The sequence below is a fragment of the Diabrotica undecimpunctata genome, chromosome 9, assembly GCF_040954645.1.
Source record: "Diabrotica undecimpunctata isolate CICGRU chromosome 9, icDiaUnde3, whole genome shotgun sequence".
Taxonomy (NCBI): domain Eukaryota; kingdom Metazoa; phylum Arthropoda; class Insecta; order Coleoptera; family Chrysomelidae; genus Diabrotica; species Diabrotica undecimpunctata.
This window is the reverse complement of record NC_092811.1, coordinates 98,485,699-98,510,101: the sequence shown is the minus strand read 5'-3', so window position 1 is coordinate 98,510,101 and position 24,403 is coordinate 98,485,699. Positions and strand designations below refer to the sequence as shown.

The 24,403-nt window shown below is 33.4% G+C and overlaps 1 protein-coding gene across 4 annotated transcripts in view; it reads left to right on the top strand.

The window, feature by feature from the left end:
- Nucleotides 1-11,543: 11,543 nt before the first annotated feature.
- LOC140450313 (protein amalgam-like) overlaps nucleotides 11,544-24,403 on the top strand; it is a 140,452-nt gene continuing 127,592 nt past the window's right edge. For 3 of the 4 annotated variants that reach the window (XM_072543871.1, XM_072543870.1, XM_072543867.1), the window contains exon 1: nucleotides 11,544-11,827. In XM_072543871.1, coding sequence (XP_072399972.1) covers nucleotides 11,758-11,827 — 70 coding nt within the window. In that variant the 5' untranslated portion in view covers nucleotides 11,544-11,757. The remainder of the gene's footprint in view (nucleotides 11,828-24,403) is intronic. The other variant, XM_072543869.1, reaches the window with a different exon arrangement.

The following is a 24,403-nucleotide window of genomic DNA, read 5'->3' as shown; positions in this document are numbered from 1 at the left end:
TAAAACAATAATTTAAGAAATAATTAGTACAATCTAATTCTAGATAATATAACAAACTAAATTAATAAAGTGTATAAACACAATCCGAAGTTATTTTGATGTAGAAGGTTTTATAAATTGTAACAAAGTCGTCTGACGAGTCAATGATTTTTCTTCTCCCGTAATATCTCCTTGTAGCATCCTAGTAATTTTTTTATTCCATGTTTTGTAACAAAAATGCGCTCTTCATTGGAGTCTATGCTTTCCAAAATTGTTAACCCTTTTTCAATCGAACTGAGGGCTTCTGTCAAGTTTCCAACTGTAATTTGATCTTCTAATTGAACTAGGTCCAAAGAATCATGATTATTAATTTCTTCCTCTTGTACACGCATTGTTATGAGCTCATCAATTGTAAGCTCCTCATTGTGTGAATCCAACAGCTCTCGAACATCATCACTATCCACTTCTAAATTTATTTGTCTACCAAGTTCGACAACGTCTTTGATCACATTGCAAATTTCATCAGGCCTTGGCACTGATTCTGCCTGAGTCTCAGTGGAGAAAAAAAATGGACAGAGTTTTTTTCAGACACCAGTTAAAGTTTTTTAGTAAATAGCATCACTTTAAACGGGATTTGTTTAGACTGGCAATAACATTCGACTTCAGGTATGAAGTGATGACCAAACCAGTCTTCAAAAAGGGAGGCCGTCACCCAAGCTTTACGATTCGACTTCCAAATCACGGGTAAACCAGCTTTAGATTTGGTTTTCAATGCTCTTGGATTTTCTGAGCGATAAACTAAGAGAGGTTTTAATTTAATGTCACCTGCTGCATTCGCACCAAGCATCACTGTCAATCGATCTTTGGCGGCCTTAAAACCTGGAAAAGTTTTCTCTTCACGCGCAATAAAAGTTCTTTTAGGCATCTTCTTCCAAAACAGGCCAGTTTCATCTACGTTGAATATGGTTTGGCTGGTATAGCCACCTTCATCTATCAAGCTTTGAGTTTCTCTGGATAGAGAGATGCAGCCTCTTTATCTGCACTTGCCGCCTCTCCACTTACTAGCTTTACTAGCTTTAAACGTTTCATCTTTAGCCATCTCCTCAGCTCCTTCTTTTAATTTCTCAAAAATTTGTTTAGCTTGAAAGCACACCGTGTTCTGATCAACAGGACAATTTTTCACACTTAATTTATTATCACACCATAATTTTAACAATGTTTCCATATCAGCGATAATACCATGCCGTTTACGAATGATGCTTGAATTCAAAGACTGAGCGTTTTTCAGAGCTTCGAGAATTTTTTCTTTACTTTTCGTAATTGATCTGACTGTCGATTCCGGTAGATCATACTTCTTCGCTAAATCACAAATTTTTAGTTTTGCGTCGTAGTCTTTAATAATGTTAAGTTTAGACTCCAAAGATAACGTTTTTCTTTTCTTGTTTAAAGCAAAAGAGTCGGTTCTACTTCGTTTGGATGCCATAGTTACTTATAGTAAATATCTCAGGTCGTCGCACAACGCACAAAAAAACACTAAATCGTAACGTATGTACCTACGCGCCGATTCCGCACTACACGTCTGTGCCTGTTGTAAACTCAACGAATAATAATGCGGGAGGAGGGAGTCAGAAACAAACGCCGGCGCTTGACCTTGACTGCGCGGCGTTCAAACAAAAAACGAATAGACGAGAAAATTAAATCGCGAATTAAACTCCGAATTCGCGTACGTCGAGGTAGCGTAAGTCGGGGTATTACTGTATTTAAAAATTGTATTATTGACGAATATTTTTTATAACATTGTAACATTGTAACATTGTATACAATGTTTTTCTCGAAAAATGTATTGAGTACGTTTTTACAACTTCATTGTCAATTGTGAAACAATAAAGCAATATAGTGGAATATTACTATAAATAACATTGTAAGTCAAATTACAATGAATTTACATCCAATACTTAACATTTTGCAGGAAAGATGATCATTGAACAAAATAGTACTGATCGTGTTCTTACAATGTTATTATGACTCGATTGATTTCGCAGTATTGATAATGTCGACAGGAACAGACTTGCAAAATGCAAGATTGCAAAACTAGCAAATTTGTCGAAATTATTGGGTAATTACTGTTTAGCTGACAGTTCTAGCTACTGGTTCGTGTATTAGTACCTATCTAAAAACTAATTTGTGCTGTTTTAAACTTTTTGAATAATAACTGATACAATCGAGCTACGATTTTTCAAAAATAAGAAAAATGATTCGTGAAAAACGACGAAATGAGTGCTTTTGGATTTAGTGATAAAGGTATTTTTAATTTAAGGAGATTACACCGCATTTGCAATAATTAAACAATATTACAGCCTTTTTTTAAATATTATTACATATGCTGCGTCAGGCTCTTCTAATCAAGAAGATGACAGACAAGAAGTTAATTCTTTATTATTAACTGCTAAGCATAGTGAGGATGTATTAAATCTTAAAAACTCACGTAAAAATACTAGTTTAGAATTTCATACAAAAATAATAACACTTATCATTTACGACCGAACTAACTTCTACTGATAAAAATAAGGTACCAAATGTTCACAGTGGATGACATACTAAAGATACATCGATAGCGGAAACTTCTACATGAACCAAAGGTACAAGTTCATTATAAGATACGTCTGTTAAGAAAAAACAATACCCAAAGAAGAAAAATCTTGGAAGGAAGGGACAAAGGGATCCAAGTGTTTGGAAAATGAATGTCTTGAAGAAACTGAGAAACTCTGAAAACTAGAAAAACTGTAAAATGAACGAAAATGAGAGAATTAGTACCTGGTTGTGACGATAAAAGTAACAGAAAATGTAAATCGAAATTATCTTAAAATGATTGACTTAATTTATTTAATAATTTTTGAGAAATGGCTGATCGTGACAAACAGAGCGATTATTTATGTAGTATATTCTCAGACAAGAGAGAAATTTTGCAAAGTTAAAAGAGTCCAGAAGAAACTGGACATATGAAGATAATTTACAGTTAGCAGAACACGGGCTCCAAGTTTGTAAAAAAACATTTTTGGACACTTTTAACATAACAGATTGTAACAGTTATAATTTGCTTATAGGGGGTTGAAAGGGGGGACTGAACAATTACTGGGCTGGAGATAGGGTGAGCAAATAAAATGAAACGTTTGCGAACGGCTACTCGTGTTTTGGTTGGAGAGCTAGGTCGTGAATAAGGATTGCTTTATTTGTGGAACTGTCAGAAACTAACTATGAAAAAAGAAATCAAAAAAATACTTACAGAGATGTCCTGGACAACAATACACAAGAAGATTTCTTAACTATTTAAAATCGACGCCGTTTAAAAAATCCTCTTGTTGGTTAGAAAGAAAAGTTTTTCTCTCCCAAAAAATTTGAAGGGTTAATATCTTATAGGGTTATAAGGGTTTAAGGGTTTTTAAAAGAAATAATTTTAAACTCCTGGTTTAAAGAGAAGCATTACATATTTATTTTTATTTCACATAAATAGTTATTACAAATAAAATTATCCAAATTTATCAACAAAATTTATATTGAGTTTAACCTTTTAACAGACTTTAAAATTTTGGTTGTATACCAAATAACAGAAAAGGATAATATTGACTGTTATATATGTCGAAATGAAATATCAAACTTTTCTGAATTATTAATTAATTATCAGGGTTAACTTTATTTAAAAAAAAAACTAAAATATGACAATTAGCTGACCCATAAAACTTATATTTATTTATAACTTTTAAATTTTTTATGAAAGAAAATCTTAGTATATTAACGAATAATGTTTATTTTATTTAGAAAAATTTAACAAATGTACTTTGCTTCACTGGCTGATTATTTTTTTTAGTTATTAAGAAAGTGTGTTACCTTGGAGTTGGATACAAAAAAACACTGTCCCACACAACATTCAAACAAACTAGATTCGACCCATATGAGACAAAATGGAAACTGGCAAATCTGTGGGGAGGTCAAATATCGAATTGGATTTCAGGTTATCCCGATGATAACAATATGTATTCTTTAAAACTCGTCTGCCTAATTTTCACTTAAAACCATGTTGGCCTCACTTAGCACTCAGACACGCTTTTTATTAAATCCCGTGAAACGGAATACAGCAACAAACCGGTGATTGTCTCGCTTCACAAAGACTGCCACATAGCAATTGAACTTAATCACCTTTTTCTAACCATGTTTTTCCTTTCAGAACCCAATCTGTTCTCCGACTACTACACTTTACACTACTGAATTACCGATGACAAAAATGAATAACGAATAACAATAACGAGTTATAAAAAAATCCGAACTCAAACAATGAAACCGACTGTTAACGCCGCTAGTCCATCGAAGAGTGGCTTCATCCTTCCAAATCGGTATAAACACAAACGGAAAGATTCCTGTTTATTTGACGCGCAAATATCTAGGCGAAGTCAACATCAAACAAAATAGCAATTAAAATTATTATAAACAGAAAATGCTTATATTATCAATATCAGAGCGCAAAAAGATTAAAAATCTTTTTCGATGTTTTATTATATACGGGATGAAATGAGAATGCTACAAGATGTGTGGTTAACTACGCTATTCAAAAAAATTGATAGTCAGGAAGGTGGAAGTTGTATACCTGGAGATATGCGTGGTCGCCATAAGAACAGAGCAAATGCTGTGGATAAAAACATTAAAAATTCCGTTCGTGTGTATATAAACTATATTCCAGCACTATAATCCCACTACGTAAGAAAAAGAACAACTAAGATGTATTTTGATGAGTCTTTAACGTTTCTTAAATTGTATTTACCATATAATGAATGGATGTTAGAGAATCGCCCAGCCAGCCACCAAAAGTCAGTACAGACACCTATTCATTATTGAGTTAAATATCGGTTTTTTGCACCGAAAAAAGCTCAGTGTCTTACTTGTAATCTACGTAACACTAAAGCAGAGAAAGCAATTGATATATATTGAATATATATAATTGATATATATTGAATAGATATTGCAAAATGTGTTGCACGTGACACCAAAAATCGTGATAAAGAGGTTTCTAAGGAAACAGAAACTGTCTGCTTTGATTTGCAAAAAATATTAACTACACCCCGATCAGAGGTATCATTGTTTTATTGTAAAAGAAAGTTTAAAGTGTATAATTTTACTTAATATTGGATCGGCGCAAGGTTATTGTTATGCATGGAATGAAACCACAGATAAAAAAGGGCCTAATGAAATAAGTAGTGCACTATTTGATTTTATTAAGAGAAAAGTTGCTAATAGTGAACCATTAGAGTTTAGATTTTATTCATATTGTTGTGGAGGACAAAATTGAAATCGAATATTTCAAATATATATTTAATATTACACTCGCAATCTGAGTCAATGCATGCCGTTATTGTGAGTGAAACGAACGTAATTACTCAAAATGATCACCACCTTGTTAAACGTAAAGTATTGGTTTATTTGTAATATTATTATGTCTGACTGATTGATTTCCTAATCTCGTTTGAAAAACGTAAAAAAGCTACGAATTTTCAGTTCAGCCTTGTACTCAAGATGTAATTTAAAGAGAATTGTGAAGAAATCTATTCATTCATTCTCGCGCTACATTTTGTCGTCGCAAACATGTTTTGTCTCAAAACTATTCAAGAGAAAAACTACAACAGAAGATATTTTCTCGAGCAAGCATGAGACATGGTATTGCAGAGTTTCATAAAAAAGTTACTTGTAGTAGTTGTCCCGTGCTTTTGCCAACAACCCAGCAAAGCATGCATTTCTAGTCGAGTCTGATGTATTTCGATACCGGTAAAATGCTTGCACACTAATAGAGCCTTCGCTGTTATTCAGCGAACTAAAATCGTGTAACGAAAATCAGACAATGACGGATATCGAAAGCTGTTATTGGGGATAGTTAGTAGAATACGTAAATTACAATAAATTTATTTACCTTATATACATTTATCTCATTATTCTTAACAAATTTTTAACAAGATAATATTTTTTATAAAATTATCCTTTTCTCGTAAGTATCGTAACCACAAAATAAAAGATTTATTTTGTTTGAATAGCTTCCCCTTTCTTGTACTTTGAACTTATGTCTTAACACCCTCTGGCCGATATTTATTGCAAGTAAAAAGCAGTCAAGGACCTCATGGTTGAAAAACTTGTGAGATTGGTATGGTGTTGATACAAGCATGCTATTTAGGGCGGCAGTGAATAAAATTAAGATAGCTATGATGGTAACCAACGTTCTGAAAGGATATGGTACATGAAGAAGAAGAAGATATTTATTGTCAATAAATAATCGAGCCCAGTAATTGACGAACATAAATTAATTATATTAGAATAGAATATTTAAAACAGAACCATCTGCAAATCTTCTATATCTAGAAATCGTTTAACGTGGAAGACTATTTAGGAGATAAGAACTCAAATAAACAGAAGAAGCTCACGGTGTAAAGTGATCCAATTCTTTCAAACAGAAAAACTAGATGAACTAATAAATAAAATAATGAGCTGGAAATCAAAGAATACAAGAACTAGAAAAAAAACCAATGTGTAGATGGAAATACATAAATATAAATGTTCTAAACTTAAAACTAAGACTAAGGGCTGTTTCTTGACGAAAACTAACTATAAGATCCTATACTGGGAACTTAATGCTGTTGTCAAAATGACAGGTCTATAAATACCTACAGAAGAAAATCAATACATATTAGAAACAATTAAATAAGTGATGGATTCAGTGGTGTAAATAAACCTAAATGTGACGACTGCCCAAAAACTTACATCGGTCAGACTGGTAGAACCTTTAACAAACGTATAACGGAACATAAAAGGGCTTTCAATAATAGGAAGGTGGTCCGGAAGGCTGCGAATAGTACGGCTGCGTTGGGGAGGGTGATGCCGAACAATGGAGGACCCAAATCAGAAAGGAAGAGGGTCTTACACGGTGTTGTACAGTCGATCGTCCTCTACGCGGCACCAGTCTGGAGCGAGGCGGTAGAGATAACTGCCTATAGGAGTCTCATGACACGAGTAGACAGAACAAGTCTGTTGCGAGTGGCATGTGCCTACAGGACTGTGTCTGCGGCTGCCTTATGGACCATCACTGGATGTGTTCCGTTACATGTTTTGGCGGTGGAAAGAAAAGAGCTTTATGAGAGAAGAGGTCCAAACCTTACTGTGGCCGAGAAAAGACAGGAAAGGGAAAGGTTAGTTGAAAGATGGCAAGAAGAATGGAACAACACGGAAGATGTGGCACAATGGACGAAAATGCTGATCCCGAACATAAGAGATTGGGTGGACTGTGGCCACAGGCGACTGGATTATTTCCTGACGCAGGTGCTCACAGGACACGGGTGTTTTAGGGCCTACCTCTATAGGATCGGAAAGGCCGATACAGATGAATGCCTATACTGTGGATACTCGGACACTGTGACACATACGATGTTAGATTGCAGCAGATGGATAGTGGAAAGGAACAGAATGGAGAGAGAGACAGGTGTGAATTTTGTTACAGTGAGAGAAATGATTGAGAGAATGATTGAAAATAAATTAGTTTGGACTAACATACACAGCTATATCCGTGCAGTGATCAAGAAAAAGGAAGAGGAAGAAAGACTGCTAAACCAACGCTAAAGGTAAGAGTGAATGATGCTGAAAGGTGAAGCTAGAAAAGTGGGTCACACTGTATGAGTTGGAATGCGTGAGTCAGACCGTGGGGAATGAGCAAATGCCCATCTGGAAATAATGCCGAACTAGGAGCGATGAGTGTCTTCTACGCGCTACCTGTAATGAGACAGGGAACCTCCTTGCTGATGAATAGAGTGTGGATGTGTATGAATGGAGAATAAATGAATAAAGGTAGTGATTCGGAAGTGATGCCGGCCTTACAGCGGCCATTCCGCTTCCGGATCGCTGGATGACAGATGAGGGTCTGGTTTACCAGGTAGGCATTCGGCGTAGACTCGGCGACGAGAGGGCATTTTAAAGTACCTCGGGAACTATCGCCGGGAGTACGAAGAACGAATCCTGCACTAAAGTTAGTCAGGCGGCGTCCTGGACTGAGATGTCTTTTGAAGATTCCAGACCCCCCCTCTATAAAGACGAAAAAAAAAAGGTGGACTAAATGTATTGTACAGTGGAGATCTAGGTTACATAAGAGGAGGTGTGTATGACCAAAAATATGGCTGAAATGATGCAAGAAAAGGTGGGAGGACAATGGCGCCAGGTAGTAAGAGACAAATTAAAATAGAAACGTCGAGGATGGTCTTGCTTTTAGGAGTAGATAGTCAAGAGCTGTTGAAAGAAAAAGAAAGAATTGGCAACCCGTTTAACATAGTAGCAACTAAGCACCTTCTTAGTCCCACAACGTAGTTTCTATGCACTGCGAAGCGAAACACAGAGAAAAAGGTTGTTATAAATTTTCTTCATGTAGTTAAATATACCCGTGCATATTTGTGCGATATAAGGCACGGCACAGGGAAGAGAAGGGACACGAATCGCAACCGTAGAATCCTAGGCGAAATTTTGTTCTGCGTGCTTCGCATTGCACTAGTGAGCGGAGGTCTATGGAAGTCACGCGGAAACATTTCTGAATTTCCTTCGTCATCGACTACTTTAGACGTGATTCATACTAAAAACACGTAACCAGCTTCACTAATATTGCATTAATTTTGGTTGACGCATTAAATACAGCCTTTTGATAAATGATAAATGTTATCTTTAATCATCTCAGCTTGCTACGACGCAGAACCAGCGACAGATGTAAAATCATTTTTAAACTTTTCGCGAATAATCTATACAGGAACGAGATGAATTTCCACAATATCCGGAAAATCTACAAGACCTTCATTAATTACTTAAACAACTTCGATTGATAACCAATGTTGTAAATTATGTAGGCAACATGTAGCTAGAACTACTTTATCCAAATGTTCAGAGGAAATTTGTAGTTTCTTTTGATATATGCAGAATTTCATAACTAAAATTCGGTTCGCATTAGAGGAAAAGCTTCATCTGCAACTATTACGTAGGATAAACACTTATTTGGGGTCCACTTCTGAACTGCTACTCGATGTCATTACTTAAAAAATATCGTACAATACGTGTACATACTCCTCGTATATAAGCGAAATACTTAAGTTTTTCTACTACTACTGTCGCTTAAGTGAGCGACAACCTTTACGTAGCCGAAATCGATGCTTTCGGTGTCCTCTGGAACGCGGTGGCGGATCAGTTAAATTAGAACTTAAAATTTTTTTGGTGTGTATGCGGGATCGAATTAGGGACGTCGACCTAACGTCTTGGAACATTAGGTTCTGTGTTACGCCAAGTCTTCAGCCCACATTATTCTACCACTGACTTAAGGAGCATTTTCCTATGGTTGCTACCAACTTCGCGCCCGATTAAGGAAAGTCCCATATCCTTTTCAGACACCGATTTACCGATACGGTATATATCGGGCCGGTTTCGAAGTGCAAGTATTGTTTCTTGATTCCTACAGTAACTCTGAATGGTAGTCTACTTAAAATCAACGCTGTGTATTATTATACGCCAGAGTTTTGTTTTTTAAGCTTCAAAGTGAGATGTTTAGAAACGTGGATCACCAACCAAATGACCTATCCTCTTTCCACCGCACACCAGAGCAGAAGTGAAGTTGGTTTTTGGGCAACACAATATGATCGCTGATATATCTGTTTTGTACATCCTAAAATACTCCTCTTCTAACATATTAATGCACATTATGAAATACTAAATTCGCAAATAGGGTAACTTTCTATGTTATGATTAATAATAACAACAATTCATTTAGTACTAGAAGATCTAACACTTCTATAAAATACGGGAGTAATTTGTACTAATAGTGTTACCAAATATTTCATTTCCTATGCTTTGATTTGTATGCTCTCTCGTGTTTTTTTGAATATTTCTTCATGTTTTCTCATTTTTACAAATCATTGATTTTTTTCTTGATATGTTGGCATTTGGTGTCTAATATTATTGTTTTTTCGCCTTTTTCTTTCTCTTTATAAGCAATTCTGCTTGTTCATTGCCGGATTGAGACTTCTGTGGAAAGTTGTCACTCCATCTTTTCTGCGGTCGTCCGATACTTATTCTGCCTTTTGGTGATTTAGATCCTTTAGACACAGATCTCCTCCATTCTGCTTATGCTTGTTTCTGATGCATATCTCATTATTGGTCTTACATTGGTTTTATAAATTCTTATCTCAGTGAGATAACGTGTTGATTTCGCCATATTGTGTTATTAAGGCATCCTGCCAGTCTATTTGCTTTTTATAGTTGATTCCTAACTTCTTTGTCCAGTCTCCATTACTTGTTCAACACTGACAACATCAATTTCGTTTTTACATCTGATTTGATCTTTGCTGATTACTATTGTTTTAGTTTTCTGAGATTAAATATGTGGAATAGTCTTTGCAGACTATCTTCATCTTGGGCTGTCAATATTGTGTCATCTGCTTAACAAAGTATTTTTCCTTCTTTGTTTCCCATTATGTAACCTCTTCTTTGGTAACGCTTTTGATGATTTCATCCATGATTATTAAAGAGCAGAGTGAGTACCCCTGTCTCATTCCACTGCCTATGTCTATAGGTTCTGTAAGTTGTCCATCTATTCTGACTTCCATTTTGTTGTTGCTGGTCGAGTGTACTGTAGTGGTTTATCAGTATTTTGCTTTATGACAAATATTGCATCTGAACAAGATCCTCTAGAACGAAAATACTGTTGTTTATCTGCTAAAACTTACCCTCTAATTCATTGGTTCGTGTAAAATTTTAGTTATAAGTAGAGTAGTTAGTAGAGTAACAAGTTTATACTTCTGTAGTTCTCTGGCTGTTTTTGATTAAAACGATTTCTAATAATATTATTGTTTACTTTTTTAATCATGTGGCCTAATCACTTCCATTCGGTTTTGATAATTATTTGTTCTTCTATTTTGCGGTGTTAAAACACTCATTTACAATATTGATATTGATTCTTTCTGACCAGAAAATCTTATAGATTTATAATGAATATTATTTATTTTTGCTAGTTATTTTCCATCCACTTGTTTTCAAAATTAATTTTTGCCTTCGACTGAGAGTATTTTAAAATTGTAAATAAAAAACAAACAATAATGTCTATTACGGTATAATATGCTACATAATTATAGGTCACGTGTTGCAAAACAATAGTACAATGATTAGTCATTATTTCCTTAAATATATAAATAAACAATTATGTATAAAATTGTGCACGTCAGGTAATTATAAAAAAACAATAGTTTTATTAGAAAATCCTCATTTCCTCTTTGACTCAACATCCTTCGCAACCACAGCTTCCCGCAAATCTCTTAAAAATAGAGTAAATTCTAAATTTTGGCAAATTTCATCTCATCATACTAATTTCAATAACTCATAATATATTCCACATAAACCTTCGGTGGGTAAAACCACCGAATCTTCGAAGTGTTCACCAAAAACCGCAAATGTTATGCCTCACCTTCCTCGGTTCCCACATAAAAGTTCCTTCCACCTCTACAGTGCCATAGTGGGGACCTAAACTCCGTCAGGTTTGGACTCCCTCCGGTTTCTCAGTCACGAACCGACTTTAGTGTATCTCAAGATCCTGTCACAAAGCTCGCGGGCCATAACACGCAACTTTTGCACGGAAACTTTTGGAAAAAGTTTTTCGGCCGCAATAAAAAAGATTTTTCTGGATTTACAGTGTTAGGTGGATTTTTTATTTAGTGGGTGAATTTTGTGAAAATGGAAGTGAAAAGGATTTTGCTTGTTTTGTGCCTGTGCGTGGTTTTTACCAGTACGCTTAGCAAGAAAGGTAATTATTTATATTTTATAAAAATTATTAAACTGTTAAGCGCAATTTATATAAATTGAGAAAAACTATTTTTATTATTACATATACAAGATTTTGTATTTTTGAAGTCGAAAAGTACAAAAAATATTGTAAAAAATACAAATCGCTTTTAAAATTAAAAATTTTAATTTTATAGTTTTTGGGAAATTATTTTAAAATTGATTTTAAAATTTAGCAAAGTTTTATTTTAAGACATTATAAGTATCGCATTCTTTTGAAAACTACTATAAACCAATAAAAAGTTACTAATCACATTAATCAAGATTTTTTTTTAATTTTTTTTCTCAAAATTTTCATAAAATTATTTACATAAACATTTTTCAATCATTAAGTTTTCTTCCTATATATTTGATGATTTGATTTTTATACAACCAATTTTGGATTTTCATGCAACTAAATTGCACAGAACATTAATAATCAAATCTTTTTTTTGCTCTGGTCAGTTTTTCTTTCCATATGGGTGGTCATATTCTTTATATAAAATGAAAATTTGATGACACTGTATCCAGTATTATATACAATTATATTTGTCTTATATGTGCTTAATGCATTTTCTTCAAATTTTATACGCGAAAATTTTATTTATAACACGTTAACTTATACGATTTTTAAACCAATACGAAATAAATTATACGATACAATATTTTTGATTAATTGATTTTTTCTTTTAGTTTTTTCTGTCCGTTCATTGTTTATTCGTGTTGTTCTTTATATATGCCTTTGCAGCTAATTCCCTTAATAATTTTTTTAAACTTTGTAATTTGATAAAAATATGTTTTTTTTTTGTTTTATTTTTTATGATACTCCAATTAATATCATCCAAACGAAGAAATGTTCTTCTAAAGGATATCATATTTTTCAACTTAATATTATCAATGATAACTAAGTACAGTAAAATTATATTGTATTGGATCGTCTTCTTTTTGTGCCATATGGAAAATTTGTTCTACTTTTTGGATCTAATCTTAAATGTTTTACAGCTAAGATGCTTGTTTTCTTCTTACACCCTCTTTCTAGTTCTCTCTTGAGAATAAATAAATGTATAAGATATTTTCCTACGTTCAGTTAATGCTTTCATTCGTTTTTTGTTGATACGTTGAGCGCCCAGGCTTCTACTCCTTATACAAGGGTACAGGCCTAGATAATACTTGGTGTACCTTAGTTTTAACTTGTAGTATTTACACAAAAATGTAATCAATTTAAAAACAAAGAAATAAATACGCTTTTGGTCATTGAAGTTTTGCGTCGCGTTTCTAGATCTCAATCAAGATGATCTCTGTGATACTTTTTAACTGGTGGCCTTTTAACTTCATTATACTCCACTATACATTCTTAGCATTTATAGATCACCCGACTCTTCCACGGAACTATTTTTTCAGAACCTGCTAAATTTGTTAGATGACCTGCACAATAAAAGCAGAAAAATTCTATGCGATGACTTTAATATTAATTACTAACATCTACCATAATTGATTAAATTGTCTCAGATTTCTCACCCATTGATGTAAGCTCTACAATTACTTATCCAGAATTATCTGATCATGAAGCAGTATATACCAAGTTTAACACTCTCAGCAAACCCTCCTCGAAACCTCGACGTTTAGGTAGGATTTTTTCCGCTCAGAACTTTCGTAAATTCCAAAATTTACGCTTGACTTCTGGGTAAGACTTTTCTTCTGTGAACGTGGACTATAATTTCAGCGATTTTTTAGATAGGTTTGTCTGTATTTTATTACTTACAATTAAGCTAAGACATGAGAAACCCCGGACTATCAAAGGTAGTCCAGTCCTGGCTTAGCAGCCAAGAATATGCGTTCACTACTGTACATCAGGAAATTTACTATCAACGTCTCTGTAACGGAATATATCACCAAGTACAGTATAGTACTGATGGACTATCCATAAAAATTGTCTCAAATCTTCCAAAAAATGTGTTGGAAGTCCTGGTTTCACTAATTAATGATTCCTTTGAAAAAGGTATATTTCCAGTGTGCCTAAGGCAGCCATTATTATTCCTCTTCATAAGGGTGGTGAAAAATCGAATGCCTACAACTATAGACCTTATCTATTACTTATTACCGGTACTATCCAAAATTATCGAGAGACTTATAAAAGACCGACTTATGTCCTTTCTCGTTGAAAACAACTTCTCACTGAAATCAGTTCAGCTTTTTATTTAATAAATGTTGATGTTTCCTGTACTACATAAGGTTTACCAAGCAGCACTAAACAATAATCTTAACACTGCCACTGTTTTTTGTGACTACCAAAGCTTTTAATTGTGTAAATCAAAGTTTGGTAAAAAAACTAAATTTCTGCGGAATTCCAGGTATTTCTTTGAATTGTTTCCAATCTTACTTGGGGAATAGGAAACAACTGATTAGAGCAAATGGTACTGACTCTAGACACAAAAGCATTATATGTACGTAGAGTACTACAAGTTCAGTATTGGGTCTACTCCGTTTCCTTATCTTTATAATGACATGACTAATTTAAACATTGACGGAACAATTTTTCTTTTTTCTGATGAGACCAATATCACCTGGAGAAACTCTAATATTGCAACTATTTATACAACTATAATTTCTGATCTATTTAAATAAAAACCTGGTGCGATTCTAATTTACTCTCATTTAACGTGGATAAGACAGTAGCATTATCCTATATAGAAGCTCTTCAAATCTTGCTTTTTAATTACAGTCAGATCAGTATCGTTGATTCTGTAAAATTTCTTGGTATTTTTATACATCAACCTTAAATAGTCCCTTTATATCGATTTGTTAAGTAAGAAACTAGCCCTCAGCCTGCTAAAAGATCTGTTTCAAAGAAAATCAATTTAGCATCTTCCAAAATAACACATTTTTCTTTTTTCGAGTCTAATCTTCGATATGATCTTCCTTTTTGGGGTTCTAGTACAGCTGCCCAATCTAATGTTATTTTTAAATTACAAAAAAGAGCAATACAATATCTGTTTGGCCTTAGAAGAATAACCCAATAATTGCACTGGTAACCGCGATACCGAGGTAGTTATCGCAGTTACTTCTGACGCCTTTTTTTTACAGATTGTCAACATTTTACATAATTTTCCACTCTTCAGGTACATGGGTTCTGTTAATCCAGATCTGAAATACTTAATTGGAAGTATAAAAATTCCGGTCAGCATTTGATGAGTTCTGCTAGGGACGTTTCCCGGTCCAGAAGCTTCTTGTTTTTCATAGCCTTAACAGTCTTCAATAACCGTAATTCTCAGAGGCGATCCGGCCGTTATCACATTGCTGCCTTCGACTATGTTAAAATAGGTTAAGAATTCCTTGAAATACTCATCACACTTATTGTGCTGTTATTGGTGGTATTACCTTTTTTTTTTTAATCAGTATCCAGCTTTCTGTACTCCTGCGACCTTCAAGACATGAATTAATTTTGTTGTAATTTCTCTACAAAGCATCATTTTTTCATTTTAATTACTTTAATATTTAGGACTTATCAATTCCAATTGTTTTGCTGTTTTTTAAAGTATATATTCAGTAAGTACTAAATTTTTTTTGCATCTCTTTGTGTAATAATATTGTGGCACACGACCAGTCGCCATTAATGAGATCTGGGTAAGGAATTTTTTTAAATTTCTGAATTGATTAGATTTTAAGAATATAAATCGGATTAGATTTTGCTTTCACTCGGTAAAGCTATCAGAGTGAAGGGTGATTTTGAGGAAGCTGTATACATTCTTTCACCAAAGTTCGCATCCAAAATTTAATTGCACAGAAGTAGAAACATACAATGATTTCTAATAGACGTTACCATTGCAATCACAAACTGCTGATTCATTTCAATCTATAAAGGTACAATTTGAAAGTGTCACAATTAAAAAAAAATAGATTTAACAAACATGGAATATATTTTTCTATTGAGATAACTGTTTTAGAAGGTACAAGTTTCTTTGTTGTCTCATTTATATAATTATATCTAATTGACTAATTTTTTACTCTTTTGCAATCGTTTTCTTGTTCAAAAAATGCTCTTAATGTTACTATGAATACCAAAGAGATTATTTAAACAAATAATTGACGAGAATTTTTCTAGCAACTTTGGATGAATTTCTGAGATATGTATTTACGAAACTATATCAATTTTGCTGGAGCTTATTAGTATATTGTAAACAGTTCGATGGAATATATTGAGCAATGCTGTAAACCTATTGTTATGTTATGTTAATGTTAACCCAGTAATGACAAATTATTTTTTTTTTCAAAATTCAAAATTATGCTTTTACATAATTTTCGGTAATATTATTCTTAATATGGAAATATTCATAAAATTGTTTTATATCTTTGCATTTTTAAATTTTGACCTGTCCTATAACTAGATCACTGGATCAGTTATGGGAATTAACATTTTTATTTGCGTCTAATAAAAATAAGTTTATTTTCCATTTACATTTTTACACAATGTTACAGTACATTTTCCACAATATGTTAGTCGTATGTTTCTCGATCTTCCTACTATACTTCTTGTACTAAAAGAAGTTTAGGTAGGGAACTGCTACAAATCTACAAAGCTATGAATTTACTAATGCCATATCAATTAGTCGTGTGAATATTGGCCAATATCGCTTCTTAGCTCTGATTTTTAGTGGCGTATTTTTCAACAAACCAGTATTATTGATCCATGCCTCCTATGAATGTATTAAATACCTGCGATTAAGAAATAAACGTTTTTTTACTGTAGATGCTATAGTAACACACTGATTATCGTTCCATTTTACAAAAAGTATTTCTCTATTTACACCAAATCGAAAATCATATGATCCACGAGCTTCTTTACCAAAAGTTTTTGTACCTATCTTGTGTAGGACACTTCGCTAATATATTTTTCCACTAAGGTTACTGTTGCTCCATATTCACATTTTTGTAAATGAAACTATTCTTATTTTGATCCTAAGGTCAAATTTTAGCGATTGTTGTGCCAGTAAAAAGTCAAAATTATAACAGTATCCACTACCTCCACAAAAGACAAAAGCCCCAAAATTTGTACCCGAATCGAATAAGCTTTCCACGTATAAATGGCTTCAATGGGTTATGTCCTTATTATTTCACAACCGTTTCATTTATTTTATTTTTATATTTATTATTCAAAATAATATTAGTTAAAATATTAGTTGTTGCGGAATAATTTCTCTTATGATAAAGTATAAAAAAATATATGCAAATCTCAACAACAAATGTAAAATTAAAAAAAAAATACGACTTGTACACAGATTCACATTCAACTGAATACTGGAATGCTGCACATTTTGATAAGCCTAAGTACCAGTATCCTATTTATGTATCAGTAAAATAAAACTTGTAATGGCGATTCAATAATTTGTATTTCCGAGATTTGCTCGTTAATAGTTTATAATAAACATTAATCAGCTAGAGTAACCAGTACACGAGAAAAAAGGGACGAAATATGAAACTTTTATTATTAGAAGTGTAAATGTAAACCAATGTAAGCAATGTAAGTCAACAAATTTATCCGATGTTTATAATTTTGTATAGTATACTTAATAGTTTAAAATGTTTCAAATAAAAAATGTAGCTGAGATATTAAAATAAAATAAAAAATTCGATACCTTTTGATCCAAGTGTCCTAGCGACAAAAATCAAGATGCGTTTTAAAGGTAAAGAGTGAAGCTTTCGTATGCAATTTGTGTATTGTCGCATATAAACTCAGATTTTATAAAGGTGTTACTTGAATAAATAAACGTGGCGCGATTTTTGCCATTTTTTATGATTCTCATGAGATCAATACGATTTATACCTTTCATTGACTGGCCACTATGAAGTTTCGATTACTTGAGCCTAACCTTCAAAACTTATAGCATGGAATTTTAGTTTTGAGTTTTGCAAACAAATGTGAGGCAATTGAAATATGCTTAAAAAACGCTGGATTTAAACTTTCACATAACCAACGATTACACCAGTACATTTTTCAAAAGGAACCCCCAAAAACCGTCTTCTTTGAGGCATTTCTCCTGACGTACAATCGTTTGTAATGTAATACATTAAATTCTGCGTCAAACTCAAGATTGAAATTTCATGTCATCAGTTTTAAAGATTAATCTCTAAAAATGGAAATTTTGCCATGACTGGTCAATGAAAGTGATGAATTTTATTGATCTCACGAGATTCGTAAAAATTGGCAAAAATAGCTCCACGTTTATTTATTTAACATTTTTATAAAAACTGAGTTACTTTGCGGCAAAATACAAAAAAAAGCATACGAAAGCTGCACTCATCTTTAACACGTTCAGCCCCGGGTGGCATCAATATGATGCCTGACTAAATAGTACTCTTGGGACAGTGAGACATCTCTCTAGTGCCACACTACAGTTTTATATTCGGGACACCGTGGCATCAACTGTGCCCCCACAGCTATATAAATTACATTGTAAGTTGGACAGGGTGGTCCAAGGAGCAAAATAATATTTCCTGATCGGATGTGAGACGGTTTTTACGAAAGATATGGAAATTATAAAACTTTATGAAAAAAAATAAAAGATTTTATTCAGAATGTGCAAAAATAATTAAAATGTGTTGAGAAAAAACAAGAAATAAAATAATGTTTTTTGCACTGGTTGTACAAAAATTTAGAACGAGAACACTTGTTTTGAGCTTCCTTCCGCCCCAATTCATTCTTCATTCTGACGTAGCAAACCACACATCTGTTTTTTCTTTCTTCTACAAGCTCATGACTGACATCGGTGTTATCGTTGATATTAGTTTCAATAGTGGACATTTCACCCAGTAGTTCTATAGCGACTTCTGTTTTGAACTCTGTTATAGTCAATTTAGTTTGTGTAACCTGTGTATATACAATATGAGCATTCACCAAGGCACTACCAAACAATATTTCTGTGGCTAATTTCCTGTACCATTTATTCCCTTGTCTCAAGCAATGTGAATACGCTTTTTTCTGATCTGAGAGATCAATAAAGGATTTTGAACCTTTGTAATCAATAATCATTTTTTGCTTTTCAATGTATTTGCCTTTGTGTAGACGTTTTAACATTTCATCCCCATGCTTTCTACTAATCATCAAGACATCCCTTTTGTCACACCATTTTAACATTACAACTCCGGAATTACTTTGTAGGGCAATTTTTTCATTTTTTTTTTTAGTTTTTTCTTGGCAACCTCTGGACAATTCATTTTTCTGTTTTACCGAACAGTGCCTACAAGGTGAGTTGTACGGCTGAGCAGTGTATGAGCAAGGGTGACGCTCGTATAAGAATTATCTGTGAAGAGAGTACGACCACTATCTAACAACCCTTCCATAAGTGATAGAACAACAGATAAAGAGGCATTTTGACCACCCTGACTATCTTTTGAATTTCAAGCGACCACGATAAGGTACCATCGCCTCGTCAATACAGACATTTTCTCCTGGAGTAACAATTTGCTGAAATCTAGAAATAAGTTTTTGAACCAACGGAGATATTTTGTGCTGAAGCCGATCAAAATCCGGTGAGTTTGGTTGGGGCGCTGTTTCATTATTGTTGAAGTGAATATTTGAAAGTAATTGCTCAAAACGATTTCTAGACATTTTGTGTTTTATATTGGTAACAAATAAGTAATTTCTGCTCCAATAGTCGCGTAATCGTGGTGAGTTTAGCAATCCCATCCATATAGTTACCCCAAAGAATATTTCCATTTCTTTTCTTGTAGTTGGTATCCAACGTATGCATTTAGATTTGGCTACAACAGGTCGGCCATTTATCTGTTGATCTGCGTATAAATTCGTTTGATCAACTATATAATCGATCAAGTCATCACAAATAGTTTGTAAAATAAATAAGGAGTTTCTGTAAAATTGTTGTAATATTCCAGTCTTACCCCAGCATTCTGAATAGTCTGCGGAAATTTTTTTAACTTGGAAGTGTCAACTTCGCTCAATAATAAATCTGAACTCTCCCTTTCATCTTCTTCTGCGACAACAGCAAATGCAGAAATTACAGTTTCTATTGTCTGTTGTATCAGGTCATCCTAAACAGAAATTAGGTATGACTTTCCAGAATGAACATAAAAGTTTACTAAAACTTACCTCATTTTTAACGGCCCGTAACGCTATTTTTGGTATACGGCTAGGCCCTGGCACTGCAAGATTGCGTTCGTCCGGTACTTCACTGATGCCATGTCATTTTCTCAGTTTCCAATTTCTTCGGAAGAATTCGAGGTTTCTGTGTCACTGGGTATATAATCATCTGATGATCCAGAATTTACATAAGGGTCGTCCACTCTTACGTCTTCATCTGACATAAGCTTTTCGTATAAACTTACAAGTCTTTTCTGTTCTTTTTCGTAGGAATCCATCGAAAAAATTCGTGTAATCTAATATTTTATAGTACACTCATACAATAACCGTACGCAAAGAGCACCGAACAAAGAATGACTCAGAATATAACGTCAAATACTTTCGTCGCTTCATACAAGAATGAACAAGTTTGAGGCATCACGTAAATGCCACGCAGCCCAGACAAACAAATTTATAGTTCCCGGACAGCGAGGCATCAATGTGATGCCTCAAAAATGTTGTGTAACTCGATTGTCAAATATTTTTTTTGAAAATGAATCAGAAATGCGGAAAGGCATCCACGACTCCCGTCTTATTTACAAAAAATAAAATGCTGACCAATGGACAAGAAAAAAAATTATACCACCGGGGCTGAACGTGTTAAAACGCATTTTGATTTTTGTCGATAGGACACTTGGATCAAACGATATCGAATTTTCACCGTCAAGCTGATACAAATTTTATTAAACATTGATTTCGTGATTTTGACTGACATTCAAAATCGACGGTCGCTTCAAGCGCTGTTTCTGAGAGAACGGTGTATTCTACACAAAAAGTGCTAATAACCATTTTTGTTTAAAATTATCTCAGCTACTTTTTTTATTTGAAACATTTTTCTCTAAAACTTTTTTGCATCTTTTTTGGGGTCCCAAAATAATATTTTGGGTAAAATTCAACTTGTTCGTATGATTTTTAGGGGTCAACCCTCTGACTACTGGACTATACAACAAAGATTATAATTCAGTTTAATACAGTCTAAAATACCCAAAAAAAATTTTTCTTTAAATTGTAACAAATTTTAAGGGTTGAAAAAAAAATTAAATTTCCAGTGGTCTGTATACAGGGTGTTTCAAAAAAAGGTAACCCCGTCTCTAGGGTAGGTAAAAAACTGAAAAATAATTGGGGTTTGCTTAGTAAAAAATTTTTGTAACGCCATCCGTTTTCAAGATACAGGGCGTTGAAGAAAAAAAAATGTTACGCATTTTTTACGATTTTGCCGAAACTACTGGCAACATTGTAATGAAATTTTATACGAATATGTTTTGGAAGCTGATACATCCCATGAATTTGTTTTTATACCTGATTCTCATAGAGGGCGCTAGTTACACGGATTGTACTAAGTATTAGTCAATATAACTTTTTAAGAGTATAATTATTAATCAAAATTTCAAGTAAACTTACACATTATTCAATTTTACATGAAAAAGGTACTCTTGGTAAAACTCGATACTGTGTACCGTTTTCGCAATATTTTGATTTGAAATTTATGAAGTAATAATTGATGCTGGTAAAAATGATAAAGTTCTAATAGGTATACCTCTATTTTCTCTAAGTGTGCCATGGAAATCTGACATTTATTGTTGTTATTACGATAAATCAACAATAATTAGAGTTTTGAAACCTTGTTATTTGTACAATCAAATCAAAATATACTCAAATGTTGAATACACTGACATGTTATTAACCTTAGGCGAATGTTTAGGATGTTCTAGTACAGCTGTGACACGTTATGCAGAAAAGTTTCCTAGAAGAAACTTACCAAGTAAAAAAACATTTAGAGCCGTTGAACGACGTTGTCGAGAAACTGGGAATGTAAGACCAAATAAAATAAATTCTGGTAGACCAAGAACAACAAGAACAATTAATAAAGAAAATAATATTTTAAATTTACTTGATCAAGATCCAATAGTTAGCGTAAAGAATATAGCAACACAAACAAATACTTCTTCTTCAAGTACTTGGCGGATACTGAAAGAACAGCAATTACATCCTTATCATTACAGACAAGTCCAAGAGCTCTTGGCAAATGATCTACCGGTTAAAGTGGATTTTTGTGAAACGTTGCAACAAAGGACAGCCCACAATCCAAATTTTTTAAAATGCATTCTTTTTACGGACGAGGCCACTTTTACGCGACAAGGTATGTTTAACTCCCATAATGCACACTACTGGTGTGATGAGAATCTACGAGTTAAAAGGGTATCACATTACCAACACTCATTTAAAGTTAATGTTTGGGCAGCAACTTTAGGTAACAAATTAATAGGTTATCATATTCTACCTGGAAATTTAAACGGTGATATGTATCTTGATTTTTTAAACAATTCCTTATTCAAGATATTAGAAGATTTAACGCTAAACGAGCGAAGATCTTTATTTTGTATGCACGATGGAGCTCCACCACACTTTGATAGAAGGTGTCGTAATTGGTTGAGTAATCATTTTCCGAATCGATGGATTGGTAGAGGTGCAGAAGCTCCGATTGATTGGCCTCCTCGGTCATGCGATTTTGACCCTTTGGACTACGCAGTTTGGTCGTATATTAAGGAAAAAGTCTATGCTACAGAGGTAAATTCACGCCAAGAATTGGAAGAAAGAATTCAACGTCAATTTAATGACATCATAGCTGATCCCCTACCGTTTAGAAGGTTAATGGAATCTTTAGAAAAAAGAATAGACTTGTGTATTCGCGAAAACGGAGGGCATTTTGAACACTTATTGTAATTGAATTTTATTTTATGTTCTTTGTCATTAATTTAATTTTCTTCTTGTGAGTTTTGTTTAATTACTAACTATTTTATACCAGCATCAATTATTACTTCATAATTTTCAAATCAAAATATTCCGAAAACGGTACACAGTATCGAGTTTTACCAAGAGTACCTTTTTCGTGTAAAATTGAATGATGTTTAAGTTTACTTGAAATTTTGATTAATAATTATACTCTTAAAAAAGTTATATTGACTAATACTTAGTACGATCCGTGTAACTAGCGCCCTCTATGAGAATCAGATATAAAAACAAATTCATGTGATGTATCTGCTTCCAAAACATATTCGTATAAAATTTCATTACAATGTTGCCAGTAGTTTTGGCAAAATCGTAAAAAATGCGTAATTTTTTTTCTTCAACGCCCTGTATCTTGAAAACGGATGGCGTTACAAAAAATTTTTACTAAACAAACCCCAATTATTTTTCAGTTTTTTACCTACCCTAGAGACGGGGTTACCTTTTTTGAAACACCCTGTATACGCTATATTACGCTAGCCTATATTGAGATAAACTTAAACATTGTGAATTTTTGGTAGTCCTGAATAAATACCGTAAAAAACCAGTCTTAACTCAACTTCTCCCAATTTAATTTTGAACATGCTATAAGAAAACTTTTTTAAGTTGCTTTTGAATCTAAGATCTGTAAGAATTCCTACGAATAACAATAATTGGCCAGGTGTTTAATTTTATAATTTTATAATTCGAGACAGCTGAAAGGTTGTTACACTCATTTGCTTTTTTGGTCGGCGTTCAACAAAACGGTTTCTCTTCTCAAAACTTGACCCAGTTACAAATGAGTAAAAAATGCCAACAATTTGAAGGATAAAGGATGTTCATAAATTCCATAAAGCGCTAATTATGTCATAATTTTTCTGACGTCTGTCCAATTAAATTCTACAAGTAGCAATGTCAAGTCAATTGCTTTGCTAGTTTTTTGTGTTATTAAAATAAAGTGCAGGCGCTGAAATGTGCAATTCAATTATTGTTTTGCTCGTTACGTTAGAGTTAGACCCTTCAGGAAAATAACGAGGTTTTTGTTCGCTTGATGTAATCGCTCTCGCGGTTGGTGATTCTAATCTTGAAGCTTTTATAATGCAATCCTTACAATATAATAAGGAATGTTGCCAAAGCTATTAATGGTTTTTATTACGAAATTAGCAAATTCTACCGAATACTACTCTTAGTTAATAATATTGTCCGTGTTTTTGATCAACAGTTGGCTTGTTCATTTTATGAACGAAAATATGATTTTATTAGAAATCACAAATATTAGGCACTAGTGATGGGAAGACCTGGTTCGTTTCGGTGACCCGGGTCTACCAGGTCATTCATTAAAATGATCCGTTCATAAAGATCCGTTCATATGAACGACTAATTAAATTTATTGCGTAAAGGTCGAGTGTGTAGAGTTTAATATTGATATGTTTACGAATCTTTCTGAGATTATTATGAATTAATGATAATGCATGACCCGTTCATATAGATTCGTTCATTAGAACGACTTTATTTATATTGTTGTTTACGTGTAGAATTCGATATTGTTACTATAAATTTAACACGTTCGCGGACACATAGTTTTTATAGGGAGTCGCAAAAAACACACTTGTAAAAATCTTAAAATTTGTTATGTTTCTGTCATAAAAAAGTAGTTTC